The sequence below is a fragment of the Doryrhamphus excisus genome, chromosome 17 (genome assembly GCF_030265055.1).
Source record: "Doryrhamphus excisus isolate RoL2022-K1 chromosome 17, RoL_Dexc_1.0, whole genome shotgun sequence".
Taxonomy (NCBI): Eukaryota; Metazoa; Chordata; class Actinopteri; order Syngnathiformes; family Syngnathidae; genus Doryrhamphus; species Doryrhamphus excisus.
This window is the reverse complement of record NC_080482.1, coordinates 11100999-11116700: the sequence shown is the minus strand read 5'-3', so window position 1 is coordinate 11116700 and position 15702 is coordinate 11100999. Positions and strand designations below refer to the sequence as shown.

The window sequence follows — 15702 nt, the reverse complement described above, 5'->3', positions numbered from 1 at the left end:
GTAGTGACTCACTCCTCACACCTGGTGGCGCTACTGCCAGAGAGCGGATTGTTCAGTGGGCGGGGCTTTCATCAAGCGCAGAGAAGAGTGGGGGCTCGGTTGCCACGGTGACAGGAGACGTCAGCTTGGCGCTAATTGCTACTAACCGTCACGTGGTGCTTGTAAACATGGCGGCGGTCAGTGAAGGGTTAACGTGTCTGACTGCTCACTGAGGAAGAGGAGGAGGAAAAGGAGGAGGAAGAGTAGGGTCGATGCGTCAGTCGCCAATAATGAGGATGATGATGAAGAAAAAGATGAAGATTGGCCTCGGCGGTGAGAAAAAACGTTTTCTTGTCACGTTGTTATGTCAGCTATGCATATTTTTACACGCACATCTGTGCGTGTACAACTGTAGGGGCCGCACACGCTGCATTTTGATGACAGCGCTCTGTGTTCATCATCATCATCATCATCATGATCATTGTCCTAAGTTCACCTGCAACTGGACAGGTGACAGCATCACGTGACGAAAACGTGATTGATAACTGAACATCATGGTAGTCTGTATTGATGCTATGCTAGCTGTATGTAACATAAAACAACATAGTTAGCAGCTACGGTTAGACAAAGTTATTTTTTTATGCTGTGATGTCAAAGTGACATCATCATGATGCCTGTTGTGATGTCATGGTGTCACAGTGACATCACTACAATGTTGGCTGTAATGTCACCGTGACGTCACAGTGATAACTTGTAATGTGATGATGTCATAGTTACAGCATGACGATACTTGCTGTGATGTCACAGCGATAATTTGTAATGTGATGATGTCACAGCACGACGATACATGCTGTGATATCACAGCGATAATTTGTAATGTGATGATGTCACAGCACGACGATACGTGCTGTGATGTCACCGTGACAGCATGACGATACCTGCTGTGATGTCACCCTCATGTCATCATAACACTCGCTGTGGCGTCATCACCATGCCATCTGACATCAAAGGCACCGCTTACACTTCTGGCTCCTGCAGGTCCTGTGACATCTTGAGAAGACCTCCCGTGGGGGCGGGGAGACGATGGGGGATGGAGGAGCCCTCCAGGTGGAGGGCAACGCCCTCCTCAAAGCCGTCTTCCAGGGAAAGCTGAGGCTGACCCGTCTGCTTCTGGAGGGTGGAGCTTACATCAATGAGGGCAATGAGCTTGGTGAAACTCCCGTCTCGGCGGCCTGCTTGGCGAACTACGAGGACCACCAGACTCGCCACAGGATGGTGCGCTACCTACTGGAGAAAGGCGCCGATCCAAACATCCCCGACAAGAGTGGGAGGACGGCGCTCATGCACGCCTGTGCCAAGCAAGCCGGAAAGGAGGTGGTTTCCCTTCTGCTGCAGAACGGGGCAGATCCCAGCATCAAAGACTATTCAGGAAACTCCGCCCTCATGCACGCGCTCAACAGGGGGGACCGCGACACGCTGCAGATCCTGTTGGACGCCTGCAGGGCCAAAGGCAAGGAGGTCATCATCATCACAACCGATACGTCTCCGTCCGGTACCAAAAAGACAAAGCAGTACCTCAACTCTCCTCCCTCTCCGGGAATCTTGGACAAGGTGGCTCCGGCTTGCATGTCGCCATCGGAGGTGGAGATTGCTACTTCATCTCCGGCATCAGGAGAAGATGGAATGTTCAGCTTTGCTCTGGCCTCCGCCTTGCCTTTACCTTCCTCCACTAAGAGACCGCCCCCTCGCAAGCTCCTCAAGAGGCTGAACTCAGAGCCGTGGGGACTGGTGGCGCCCTCGGTGTCTTGCACGGTTCCTCAAGAGAGTGTGAGGGGGCGTCTGGATGAAGAGGAGGGCGGGAGCGACCTGAGTAGGGCGGTGACGGAAATAAACGGACTGTGCATCACTGAGACAGCAAGACCTCTGTTGTCACGGAGACACAGCATCGAGACCCACGATCCTTGTTCGGCTAAAGTCATCGACCGGACCTCGTCTGAGGACTCCCCTACACTGTCTGCTTCCTCCTGGGCTGATAAGGTCCAACAGCACCAGAGCCTGTACCGCAGGAACACAGCGCCAGAGGCCCAAGAGAATGCTGGGTTGTCCGGTGTTGGTGCCACACAAATCCTGCCTCATCCCAAACTCATTCGTATGGAGCACTCAGAGTTGGACAACCACCTGAGTCCAGAATCCATCCCGGGATCTCCTGACTCAGGGCGAGTGTCTGTGGAGCGGAGGAGGTACAACGCTTCCCCCCTGTCTCTGGTCACGAGCTCCTCTCGCGAGTCTCTAGAGAACATCCCCAACTCTGTGTCCCCCATCCCTGTGCGCCGACGTACCCCCGGGCTACTGGAGCGCCGTGGTTCTGGGACCTTACTCCTGGACCACATATCACACACCAGACCTGGTTTCCTGCCGCCGCTGAACATCAACCTTCAGAGACCCATCCCAGACATCCGGGCTGGCAGCAAGCCACCCTCTCCAGTCCATAGTGGACACAAGATCCTGTGTCCCGTGGCCCCAGCCTCACCTAAGCGTGGTCCAGACTTCAAGACCAAGAAGAAGCTGATGAGAAGACACTCCATGCAGACGGAGCAGATGAAACAGCTCTCCACCTTCCAGGAGATCCTGGCTGAAAAGGTCATTGAGTCAAACGGAGACTGATGACAATTTCTTCAATTTTTGTGGCAACAAAAACCTTGAAACATTTAGATGAGACCTTGCTTCGGATCAGGTTTCTGCCCACTTTGCCATGTTTGCTCCATGGACTTGCCGTGCTTATACATTTGAATACCTATATAAACATATTGTATGTAATAGAGCTGTCTTTCTGTATGCCTAATGGACTGATTGCAGTACTCGGTACTACGTTTACGTATCTTCAGCAAACAACCAATCACGGGCGGGGTTAACCATCTCTCGCTTCTTGTTCTCTGCTTGAAGACCTGAAGCTGAAGAAGTAGTCTCAGGGAGAACAAGATCAAGCGAGATGTCGACGTCTGCTGGGCAAAAAAATAATTCAGGGTTGACATTTCCAACCTATAGTTGCCCCGCCCACTTCTTGCACAGAATGACGTTTTCAGTCATTAGATGCCAAATGTGTTTTCTCTTTGCACCAAGAAAATGTTTATTTTTTATTGACTGTGTTAGTGGATGAATGGTGAAAATAGTCTGAACATTTTTATTTTCACCACTAGAAGGCGCTAAAGGCTCCAGCCGCACCAAAAGAAAAGAACTTTACTGATATTTTCATTGATCTGTGCGGTCTTTTGACTCAGTGTGTCCGTGTAGATGCGTGCTACTGCACTAATGCTAGCAAGGAGTACAATAACAAAAAAAGTTTTGCTTTTTAACAAAAAGAAAATAACTTAAAGGGACTGTATACAATGGTCTGCTAAAAGGGTGCCAACATTGTGCTTTAAGCATATCTTGCCCTCTTCCTGCTTTTGAGTACATACAGTACGCGATAGTGATTTGGCTAAGTTTAGCTATGGTTGAATGTGTGGCCTATTATAACAACATGAATGTAAAGTGCTGATTGTGTCTCTGATACTGCTTTTATGTGTGTGTACACCCTAAGACATGGAACGGGAGTACTAACAGCTGTGAGGACTGAACGGAAATTTACAATTTGCATTCAGCTTAACTCATAATTGTGAAAATATGGACATTTTTGTGTACACTTTTGTTTTCTAACCCACTATTGGTGACATATACTAGCAGGTAGTAAAACATGTATGTAATCCTGAGCCAGTTGCATACAGTCCCTTTAAAAAAGACTTTGTCACCACATGCTGTTGTTACGCCTCCAGGCCGCTGGAATGAATAATGTGATCAATAACGTGATAAAGACGTCTATCAGAGTAGGTGACTTGTATTCATAATGCACTTTAATATACTTTAGGCTAAATAGTTAGCATAGCAAGTCAACATGGTGACGTTTATTGATTGTGAAGACGTGCGCTGCGTCCATGCATGTGTTGAAGAAATGTGGTCTTTTGTACAAAACTGACTTGTAATTGTGTTGAATAAAATGCAAAGTTTATGGGATTCCAATAAAGGAAAACAGTTTTTGGCTTATTTATTAATTTTCTTGATGCTGAATGACAATGTTTTAAAATAGCATTATAAAAAAAAAAACTTTAAAAAGACATTCATTTCTTGAAGAACTTTTTGTTGAGGAGGAAGATTAGCAAGTTGACATTGATTTTGGCCTTGTCGAACATCTTCATCACAGCCACACCATCGTATTGCAACTGCAGAAGGTCCTGCGCACACACGTACAATGCAGGGTATTTAGTCGGGTGAGGGTTAGGCTGGGGGTATGCGTGGCAGAGTGGTACCTGGTATTTGAGCAGGAATTGTTCCATGTCGATGCCGAGAAAGCGAGTTTTGATGAGAAAGGTTCCGTTCTGTGGTCCACTAACGATATCAAAGATTACATTTTTGAACCTTGAAGGAGAAAGAAAGAAGGAGAGCAATCGTGAAAGTGGATTGGAGGGCGTCTTTGATTGTCAGTACAGGCCCAGGTCTGCTCATCCAATCAGTGGACTCGGACTGGACCGTTAGGGAACATTCTTCCACTTCCAGTGTGGCATGTGTGTTGGTTTGGTGGAAACTCACTGGGTGCATGGAAGGTCTTCGATCTCCAGCAGAACCCCTTTCTCTTGCAGGCGGGCGGCGGTGTAGCTCACAACAGGAAGTTTCTTCTTCCCTCGGGCATCTGATGCTTTTTTATTGGTGGCTTGACTGCAAGTACAAGAAGTAAGGAAGGTGAGAAAGACGCTCCTTCATCAATGACTAACCTCAGATTGTTACCTGTTGGCTGTCAGGTTGTCCAGACAGGATGTGATGTAATGCCTGTAGTAGTCCACCTGTTCACTGTGAAAAGAGCTCTTTGCCTGTAGGCTGCTGAGAGTCTGGCCAAGTTTCAGAAGCTCTGCCCCTCGGCGCTGGCGGTGCAGACGCTGGCTGCGTATGTCCTGAGGGGGTGGCGGGCAGAGTGTCAGCTCACGCCATGTACGGAAAGCCAGCGGGGCGGAAGCCATGATGTTACCTTGGCGATCATCTGGAGGATGTGGTCTTGGCCCCGTGGCGTTTGGAGGACTCCGAGAGCCTCCAGACGACGAAGACTCCTCACAATCTTCCTCTTCTTCTCCTCTACACTAAGCGTGCTGTATACCACCAGCGACGGGTTCCTCTTCAACTTCTCAGGCGTGCACGCATCTTGACGAGCACGTTGCTGCATAAGACGCTCGTGACGCACTTCCTGTTTCAACACAGAAGAGTAAAATTCTATTTTGTTATTTGTTTCTATACTTAACACTGTACCACCAACACTACTACTACCAATACTGCTATAATTACTACTTTACCCACAAAAAAAGCTTTTTATTTGACTTTTCCGTTAATTTTGTTGAGGCGCTACCATTAAAGACCCAGAATAAAAACAATGACCACCATAGAGCAGGAAATGAAATTTACTGTAACACGTCTTGGTCTGGCTGCTGAGTATAACATGGCTAACAAGTAAAAGGAGTAAGTGAAACCCACTTGCATCCATCCTTCCGCTCACTCCTGTTATGTGATATTTGCAGACTTAATTACCTGGTCATGTGATGTTGATGCTTTGAGGACGTCACTCAGGGTCTCGCCAGGCTGACTTCTGATGACGTCAATAATCAACTGCTTCGTGCTGGAAACAAAACATTCCAACATCCAACTGTTAGGAACAGGTGTGGCTAATCCACTAGCGCATGTGACTGGACGTGATGGATGAAGATGCTAACATACCTGAGCAGCAGTCCTTTGATGTCCGCTCTGTCCTCAGAATCATTAAAAACGTCAAACTTGTTAGTGAGCGTCAGAGAAACCTCCGTCTTACTGGAAGAGCATTCTGATGTTGGATCAGCTGCTGTGGACAAATAAGATCGTTGTCTGGTTAGCCAGACTTTCATTTTCTTCCTCTCAAATATTTTACATTATAATGACCTGCTAGAACATCATAAGTGCCTGAAACAAACAAAAAATGTGACAAGATTTCTTGTTCGGGAAAAAAAAAATGTCTCAGGGGCACTGGGCCTGGGACAATAATAAATGAATCACACAATAAATAAAAACTAAACTTGATAATTATGCCAGCCTCAATATATTTCCACATGCAAGTCTGTTTTCCTCATCGCTCCCCTCCAAAAAGGCAGGACGAGAGTTCACTCATAGAACAACGGCGTGAACAGAATAAGCCCTTTAGTCAGTCATACAGTGTTTTGGTCGGTGGAGGCGGGACTGGTAGCCAATACACCGTGTGCACAAGAGTGGAACATAGTAGAAATTAAATAAGTAGACTGCAATAAATTGTCATATTTTCATTTTACTTTTCTTATTCGTCTCATCCTCGTAGACCCAATGTCATGTATCTCGTCATAACATAACATCCAGAGAAGCTCATATGTGTGGAAATGAAGTTCAAATGCGCAGGCCACACAGCTAGGAGACCTGAGTTCGATTCCACCCTCAGGCATCTCAGTGCAGAGTTTGCATGTTCTCCCCGTGCATGCGTGGGTTTTCTCCGGCTACTCTGGCTTCCTCCCACATTCCAAAAAAATGCATGCATGTTAGGTTAATTAGCGACTCCAAATTGTTGAGCTTGAGAGCTTGTTGAGAAAAGGTATGAATGTGAGTGTGAATGGTTGTTTGTCTATATGTGCCCTGTGATTGGCTGGCCACCAGTTCAGGGTGTACCCCGCCTCTAGCCCGAGGGCCTCTAGCCCTCCATGTAACTGAGCGCTGATTTTAAAAGATAGGTATACATTATTGTACATCAAATATATCATTATACTGAACAACAGCAGTAATGGTAGTGTCAATACCTGCAGTAGTCGTACTACTCATCAGTTCTTGCAGGGTTGGAACAGGACCAATGTCGTTCAGTAGAACTCTGAGTGGGTCTGACTGGTTCGAACACAGAACCTCCTGATGTTCCAACAAGAGCTGGAAGCAGAACCACAACATTACGAAGAGAACTACACCGCCTCCTCTGGTGTCCATTGTATTGACACCCAAGATAAAAAGGCAACTTTTTTTTTTTAAAGGGGGACCTATTATGCTTTTTTCCACTTTTCTGACGTATTATATGTAGCTAGAATGTTATATTCTCGTGTTAAACGATGCCATTTAGAGACGTCTTAAAGTAACCTCTCAGTAAGTGGCACAAACCTCTTTCTATGCACTCGGCAGTGTGACCAACCACAACAGAGTGGGCGTGCCTGGAGGCGGGCCGTGGGTGGAATACATTAAAACTGACCGTTTTCACAGGAACCACGAAATCCAAAACATATACAGCTGAATAGGTACAGATTCTGGAAGAACTAGAACGCTTTCTGTGCTGGTTATTGTGTGTAGCTGCTCTACAGGACTCCACAACTCTATACAAAGGGCCAAAAAATGAGCATAATAGGTCCCCTTTAAAAGAATATCGCAAATGTAAATAACAGTCCTAATGAGATCATATTATTCACCTGCACTACTTTACAGATCAAAATATTAGGGAAGTGTTGATGTGATGAAGACCAAGCACAATGCTGACCTTGTGCGTGTTGACAAGCTCGCTCACGGAGATGTAGATCACGGGTCGGTTGACGATAAGCAGTTCTGAGTACTCGTCCATCCTGAAGTGGTCCTCTGGATCAGGAACATCGCAGACAGATAGCAGGAACTTCCTGCCAGACAACATCATCCTTTGCATCACACATAGGTGGTTGCACAATGAAATATATTTGTATGTGTTAAGAGCTCCAAATGAATGTAGTATAGGAAAAGGATTGAGGAATAATTTACATATATGTATTATATGGTATAATATTCTCCACTAGAAAGACAAATGGTTGCACGGCAACAGGTGAAACAGACCTGAACTTGGTGTGAGTCCGGCTGATGTACTGGTTGAGCGCACTGACATAGGCGCCGTCTCCGTGGAAGTGCTTGTTGGCAGCGGCATGCTGCAGGATGCGGGCAATGGAGCCCAGCAGGTGGCGCTGGTCTGGTTGCAGAGCGGAGCCGGCTGAACGCTCCACGATGTCGAAGCCATCTGGAGCCACAATGGCAGGATTCATGAAGCGATAGTAGACCAAGTTCCCCACAACCTGAGGTTTAGGGCAGAAGATGAGGGGACTTAGGATTACATCACCCTAAAAAGCATTTTGGGACGTGCACAAGAAATGTGTTCCATTCCAAAAAACATGTTTTTATCCATCATCAAGGGCAGTGAAGGGGAAGAGTCAGGCCTGTAGGCCTTTCAAAAGCAATGATGTGTTTCTCCACGTCAGTTGGTGGCAGTGTTTATTTACCCATCTCCCCCAAAAGCAAATGGCCTGTAATGCTTTAACTGGTTGATATGGAGCTTTTCTTTCCCCAAGCAGATGGCATACAGTTGAAATAGTCAAGACTAAAGAAAAACCTCAGACAAAAAAAAAACACTTTTGTCACCAATGACAGCTGAAACGTAGGCCGTTTTTTCTTTAAAACATAAAAAAAATCTTATCTACATGGGTTGATTTAAAAAAAAAAATAAAATCATCCTTTGACTTTTGAGTGTGTGGCCCATCAGAAAAATTTGGGCATCCCTGTGTGATGACTCCCAAGAGACAACATAAACTCAGTTACCTTGTAGATTTCATCCTCATTGGCAGCAGGAAACCTTGTCCTCAAGGTGTCTCTGAGAACTTTTGCAGTGTAACGTAGACCGTAGCTGCAAACCAGATACAGTACAGGTTTAAAGAGGGGCAGGGAAGTGGTCAAGGTGAGGGGATGCACAGCTGGTGAGGCCTACGGAAGCTTGTGGAGGTTGGATGTGATGGCCTTGAGGACTCGTTCAGTCAGGTTCTTCAGGTTGACCACTGCAATGTCAATGCGTCGCTGGACTTCCGGATGAGACAGGGCGTCCTCAGGAGAGACATCGTAGGGCAGCGAGCTACGGAACAACACGGGAGCCGACACAGGTGAATCTGAAGTTCAACTTGGTGGAATCACTCACAATCATTCAGACCTCTTTAGTCCAGTCTGGCTTTCGGTCTGGTTAATCCAAGTTTTGTAGACGTCCACAGGGTCAGTTCTGATGCTGAGGCTACGGTCCAGCAGGACGTCCTTCAGAGATGGACCAAGCGTCTCCCGCAGAACGTTGTAGCCACGAGCATGACGGTAGAAGTTCACAAGCATTTTGATGACAAAGGGGTTACCTGTGACCACGTCCTGTGGCTGACTGACCTTTGACCTGACAAGTGAACAATAATGACTACAGTTATCTCACTTATTCATATTAATATTTCAGCCCTGTCTTTTTGTTTGTAGGGGAAGGACATCTCAACACAGGACCAAAAAATGCTATTCATCATCAGCAGGTTCATCGTTTTACTGCACTGCCATCGTTCTACCTTGTCAGGTGCTCTTGATTGGTAACAAAATAAGATGTCACCTGATCTCAAACTGGAGTGCTTCGATGAACAGCTGCAGCAGCAGGAAGGCCTCACGGCGGTCCGAGCCATAATTAAACAGGCTGAAGACCAGCATCTCCATGAAGGAAGTGCAACGACTCTGAGGCATCAGGAAGATCAGCTGGGCCAAATAGGAGGGCTGAGTCTGAAACACATCAACTTCATTGGACTTCCTTCTCAGAGGTAGCACATCTGTGCCAGACTTGGCCAACCTGTAGCAGGTAGAAGAGGTGCTGGTAGGCTTCAAGTCGCTCCTTCCTGTCCCTGCTCAGAGCCTTGAGGCCTTTACTTCTCTCTCCATCCATCATGTCTGACAGCTTCTCTTTGTTCTTCTTTGTTAGTTTCTTGCAGTGAGACACCACTTCCTATAAGAGGCAGCACATCGCTGACACACAATAATTCTGGAGCAAAACAATATCCAATTTCCCCCAACCTGCAAAGTGGCTCTGTTGCGGACCAATAGGCCAATCTTTAGGTCCATAAGGTCCAGGTCTGCCTCAAGCTGACGGTTGAAGCGGATGGTCCTCACCACCTCCTGCCTCAAACGCAGAAGTTCCGCCTCCTCTCTGATGTCGCCGTCACCCAATTCGAGCAGGTGAATAAACTTCCTGACCACACAGAGGGGAGGCGTGTCCGAATGCACTAAGACAGGGGCATTCATTAGTACTCAGGTGACCATTCAATCAATCCAAGAAAGCACTTTTTGGGGAACCTACCCAGCATTCTGTAGTCTCCTCGTGCCCGACTGGCTCTGAAGAAAGCCTGGATCTTTATGATGGCACCCACCTATGGACACACAGTTACTGCACTGACAGTGCGTACGCACATGCTCCACTGATGCAAGCTTACATGTTGTCTGAAGAATCTCAATCGTGCTAGATATGCTCTCCTGGCCAACCACATCTTCACAAAGGCCTGAATCTGATATAAAAAAATATGCACACCATAAGTATGAGTGGACCCAAATTCAACGACATCGAGCTGTAACCTTTATCGCCGCCCTCCAGTTCCTGTAAAGGAACTGCAGCCGCCGCCTGTATGCCCTCTGCTGGATCACCTTCCTCCAGTGAGCCTGAACTCAAAAACAAACTAAATATGAGGCTCCGGTCTCTGTGACATTTCTTCTCTCTTCTAGCCTGGACCACACACCTGGATCCGGATAACAGCGTCGGAGTGGCTTTGGAGGTAATGTTTGCGAGCCACTACCTCTTGCCGGGTAAGAAAGCCTCGAATAGCCGCCTGCAGGCGAATGACCAACGCTTCATTATTGGCCCAGAGCCTGCGGCGCTCGTGTGCATTCCAAACACTGCTGACCACTTCCTGTCAGGATGTCGCATTAAGTCAGGTTCATGACATAAAGATGTGCGCAAAGGCAGGGTGTGTGTGTCTGCAGAGGTGGCACCTGAATCTCGTGCTGGTCCAGGAACACACTGTTGTGCACAAAGTTGCGTGGTTTCTCCCAATGGCCTTCCAGTTTGTTCAGGTGGAAGAAGTACAATGAGTCATCTTCCATTTGCAATCGAACCCACGGACTCTTGTTGTCTCCTGTAATCACAAGACGTTAGTGGCATACATTACATACATATACGTGGCATACGTCGCATCAGAACACGTCACCTCTGTTCAGCTTTAGCTTTACGAGAGTGCTGAGCTGCTGCTGGTACTCTGCGGCACAGTGACGACTCACACCCTGCAGCCCCATCTCAGGTAGAGACAAAACTCGCAGTGTCTGCTGCATCTGTTTCTCTTTCACGGCTTGATTGACCGCAGCGACTGCCAGACACACTGCAGCCACACACACACACACACACACACACATATACTGAATGGGAATGGATCCCACACTGGCTGTACAAACGTCAGCTGCCTTTATCATTATTCTATCAGGCACCTGCTACCACACAGCAATAAGGAACAAATCATGGACTCACACTTCAGAGCTTTCCGAGTGTCCAGATTGGCTCTTCTAACCACTTCCTGGATATCAGCCAACCATAGCTCAGCTACCGCTCCTCCACTTTGCTATTGGGTTCACAGAGAAACACATGAACTCACTAATACCACTTAATTTAGGTCATCACTCATCCAGTTTCTAGTTTCAAAACAAAAGTAGTATGTTTGGCTTGGCTGTCATAAATGCAGGCATTCAGGTACTCATCTCGGCAGGTATTCATGTAGTCACCAGTGAAGTTACCTATGCACTCATATTCATGTGGTCACCGATTGTATGCAGTCATTCATGTAGTCAACCATGCAGTCATTCATATGTTATATGCTGTCATCAATGCAGTCACCTATACAAACATTCATATAAGTAGTCACCTATGCAGTCATTCGTGTAGTCAACCAACCAGTCATTCATATGTCATATGCTGTCATCAATGCAGTCACCTATACAAACATTCATATAAGTAGTCACCTATGCAGTCACTCGTGTAGTCATCAGCAGAATTGGTTTTGAGAATCATCAGTGGAATCATTGACGTGAGAACCTATGCAGCCATTTGTGTGGTCATACATATCATCACAGTGGGATCACCTGAGATTTCAGCTGTCTGGTTGTGGTCAGCAGACTTAGATATCTGTAGGCATTGTTGGGAAAAACCTCCTCCACCCCACTAGAGGGCAGCATCAGCGTAGAAAGCAGCTGTTGAGCGTCGCCCATGAACACAGCCTCATTCACCAGACTGAGAGCCAGGATCTCTAAAAGGGTCAGAGGTCATTATTAGGCCTGTAGCTTGAGGTGTTCGGATCATTAGCGTAGCTTAGCTTGGCTGCTACGTACGCTGGTGTTCGTCCTGCACACAATTGTTCACAGAGTTGATTCCCTCTTGTAGTTGATTCCAATTCAGCAGTTCTCTGCCTGCCTGCTGCTTCATCCGTGTCAGAGATTCAAAATACCTAAACAAGAAGTCATTGGCATTTTCGTTGTCATTGTCGTCAGGTAGAATTGCTTACCTGTCCATCAAGGCAGGGTCGACATCAGCCAAGCCCACTGATGGACTGGCCAATGAGGAGCTGAACTGCTGCAGGTTTCCTGTCTCCACCACTTGATTGATGACGACCACTGCTGACAGCATCTCCACAGCAACAAACATTTCTTCCTGCTGCAGCACACCCTGCACCACACAACACACAGTCCTGTGTGCTATGATTGTGTACCAGCGAGCATAGGTGCGTGTATTTATACCTGGACTGTCTGTCTCTGTAAAAGCTGTAGTTCTTTATGATAAAGAGAGGCAGCAGATGGGAAGACGGGGGGCAGCTGGAGGTCCGAGTTCATCAGACAGCTGACCGTGTGTCGTGTGTCACTGCCATGCAGTGACTCATTCACACTCTGTACTGCTGCCTCCACTGAAACACACACACACTCAAGGCATGTGCCATCAAGAAGAGGATAATACTCCAGACAATCAGGAATTGGCTCACTCTTCTTGGATCTGTCAGCTTCCTGGTTGGCGGCGTTCACAGACTCTTGAAGCTCATCAGGCTCAAGTGGATCCACAGAGCCGTGATCCTGGGATCAAAGGTAAGACACCGTTTCTGATCAACATCTCAAGTCATCATAGGCCAAAGAGGTGAAATGGCAGCAAATGGATAAAAGTGACGTGACATGCATACCAGCGCCTTCATTTGGCGGTCAGCTGTTAGCTGTTCCAGGTACCATGAGACATTGTCACTTCGGACGCCCTTAAGGGCCAAACAAGGCTGCTGAAGAGCACGGAGAAGATAAACATCATCTGCGGAATCCAGAGCTTCATCCACCTGTTCCACCGCAGATCTCACTGCAGCACATTTGCAAGTCCCATCTGATATCAGCACAAGCCACACCTCTGAGTTAATGTGAAAACCGTCTTACCATTGACCACGGCAATGTTGTTTTGGATTTCTCTGTGAGTCAGATATTCCTCATAAATGTCCTCTGAGCATCCACCCTGAAAAGTGACATGATACATAAAACAGTACTCTCCAAAGGTGTAATGCTGTCAAATGCAGGTTATGATCAATAAACTGGTGGCCTTGCTCTACAACATGACTGACAAATAGAAACAGGTACCATGTGGTTGTAACTGGACTACATCTGTGACACTGGAAGACCACTAGATAGCACCTCTGCACTCACCCGGCTGGCAGCCAGCTCTGCTTTCTTTCTTTTGGCCTGAAGGAGCATCTCCTGATAGATGCCCATCAGTGTCTCTTTCAGGTCACGAAGCAGCGCACTTGGGTTCTTGAGAGCCTCTGCCGTGACCCCAACTTGACCTCTCTCCACGGCTTCATTAATGGCAATGACTGCTGCATGAACTGAGGGAAGACATTTGACAATTATCTATCTACAGCCATGTGGAATGATGGAAAGGCGACTTTCTACCTGCAGCCTCATCCACTGACAGCTCATTAGACAGAATTCCTCCAATTTTGTGAAATGCGGGAAGTTGAATTCCATATCTGTCCAACTCGAGCTTCATGTTGTTGATTTCTTCCTCTAAAGTACACACAAAAAAATCGATTAGGTCGCTGTCACAAGGAGATCTCACAGTTGCCCAGTAAGGACTCATTTTTACCTGTAAACTCAACCTTCCCACAAAGGTCCGTAATCTGTGGAGCCAGGCCAAGTCTGTATAGGTACAGGCTGAATACAGACAGGTAAACACACAGGTAAACACACAGTTAGCCAGACAGGTAGAGATGGAAAGACAAGGTCACCTGAACGCATGGAGGCAGTAAACGGCTCTCGGCATGTTCTTCTTGTCGTAAATGTCAGTCGTTTCTGGATGGAAGATCTGATGGCACAACACCAACAAAGAAGAGACCATCAAGTTAAACTTGTAGTAACTTAGGTAATGAGGTAGTTACAGGTTAGTTACTAGTTAGTTACTAACCGCTGGCAGTCCCAGTGCAGTCATGGCGTTCCTCCAGTGATTGATGTTGTCAGTATGTCGGAACTGAAGACCCACAGCCTGTCAACACATGATGGATGAAATAACAACAGGCTGTGATTGACAGGTAGATGAGCAACACAACAAAAACACTCGGGCACAATCAAGCTCTTCCTTCATGGAATGGAGGTTGATAAAACTGACCTCATAGCGCAGCTGCTCCAAGTCATAAATCTTCTTCAGAGGAACGACTGCGGGAGAGAATCTATGGCCCAGTTTTGCGAGAATCACACCGTTCCTCAAAGTCTCCTCAAGCTCGATGGGTGTAGGGAGCTCCTCCCCCAGACACGCCTCCATCCACCTGTAGATGAAAGGAGTCAGATGACATGTTTGGCTGATTAAGATCTGTGCGATGGTATAACAGCTAATTAGACCATTAATTGCAACATTTTATAGCATATGCGTGTCAATTTTGGACATAATGGAAAATAAATGAGACCTCTTTGCCTCCTCCAGTCGACACAAATATTGATAAGCAACATTTTGGAGCCTCTGCTCGTCCATCTGCTCAGCTGTCAGACGTCCATCTATAGTCAAATGACACAACACAGTGACAAACTACACACCCGACAAATACACGTATCCAACAAATCTATAATAACCAATTAATTTAACATAAAGTTGAAAGTTGAGCAGTACTGGCTTTGTACGTTGACACGAAACTTACAGTGACTCTGAGCAGACGAATCCGCCATGTTTGACGCGACGTCAGTCGTCTTCAGTCTTCCACACGGCGAGCAAAGTCAAAGTATTAAACAAACCAACAGGTTGAATTAGAAAAGAATAACCGATATCTATAACGACTACTGTAGAGCCGAAACAACCAGCCTCTGAAACGCACAACTTCCGGTCTGGGGTTTGAAAGCTCGCGCCATTCTGTGATTGGTACAGAGCGTAGTTACGACAGCGTCTCCTATTGGCTGAACCGAACGCGTTGCATTGTGGTCCACGTGCTTTTGATTATGCCAGGGGCTGTTTGTCTGTTTGAATTCTGGGTCTGCATCCTAAAAGAGCATATTTGTAGGCTGCATTACGTACTTGTGTTCATGTAATCTTGTGTTTACATTTCTCTTGCTTCTGTCTCTAGAGCAGTCATGGCGGAAATGCATTAGCTCATAAGCACATACAGTAAAGCAACTATAAAAAATACGTACGAGCAAAGAATGTATAAATATTGTGCTGAAATGACTGCCTTTGTGGTTTTAACTTTCCAAACATTACAAAGGGGCCTACAGAGACCAGAACTGAAAGCAAGAGAGTATGGAATAACAAGGGACAGAAAGACATAAGTGGGCGTG

At 46.7% G+C, this 15702-nt stretch overlaps 2 protein-coding genes across 3 annotated transcripts; one reads left to right on the top strand and one right to left on the bottom strand.

Moving 5' to 3' along the window:
* The first annotated feature begins 146 nt into the window (after positions 1-146).
* On the top strand, positions 147-4049 carry LOC131105548 (ankyrin repeat domain-containing protein 34A). Its single transcript, XM_058053746.1, has 2 exons — positions 147-312; positions 1018-4049. Exon 2 carries the CDS (start codon positions 1063-1065, stop codon positions 2641-2643), a length of 1581 nt encoding a protein of 526 aa, XP_057909729.1. The 5' UTR covers positions 147-312; positions 1018-1062; the 3' UTR covers positions 2644-4049.
* Positions 4038-15254, bottom strand: iqgap3 (IQ motif containing GTPase activating protein 3). 2 transcript variants are annotated; one of them, XM_058053745.1, is made up of 38 exons: positions 15072-15254; positions 14844-14931; positions 14549-14705; positions 14348-14425; positions 14172-14248; positions 14030-14097; positions 13837-13950; positions 13591-13769; positions 13327-13402; positions 13089-13252; positions 12897-12984; positions 12658-12821; positions 12426-12586; positions 12253-12368; positions 12007-12170; positions 11399-11489; positions 11085-11252; positions 10870-11012; positions 10617-10787; positions 10456-10539; positions 10317-10388; positions 10184-10253; positions 9901-10109; positions 9680-9832; positions 9449-9612; positions 9023-9247; positions 8807-8947; positions 8641-8725; positions 7888-8120; positions 7565-7697; positions 6849-6969; positions 5773-5890; positions 5587-5674; positions 5036-5248; positions 4798-4961; positions 4603-4728; positions 4323-4431; positions 4038-4247 (listed from the first exon to the last, which is right to left on the bottom strand). In XM_058053745.1, the coding sequence occupies exons 1-38, from the start codon at positions 15097-15099 to the stop codon at positions 4134-4136; spliced, it is 4917 nt and encodes a 1638-aa protein (XP_057909728.1). In that variant the 5' UTR covers positions 15100-15254; the 3' UTR covers positions 4038-4133. The 2 variants fall into 2 exon arrangements, with proteins under 2 accessions (XP_057909728.1, XP_057909727.1); XM_058053744.1 differs by having other exon boundaries at positions 4039-4247; positions 5773-5893.
* Between the last annotated feature and the right edge of the window lie 448 nt (positions 15255-15702).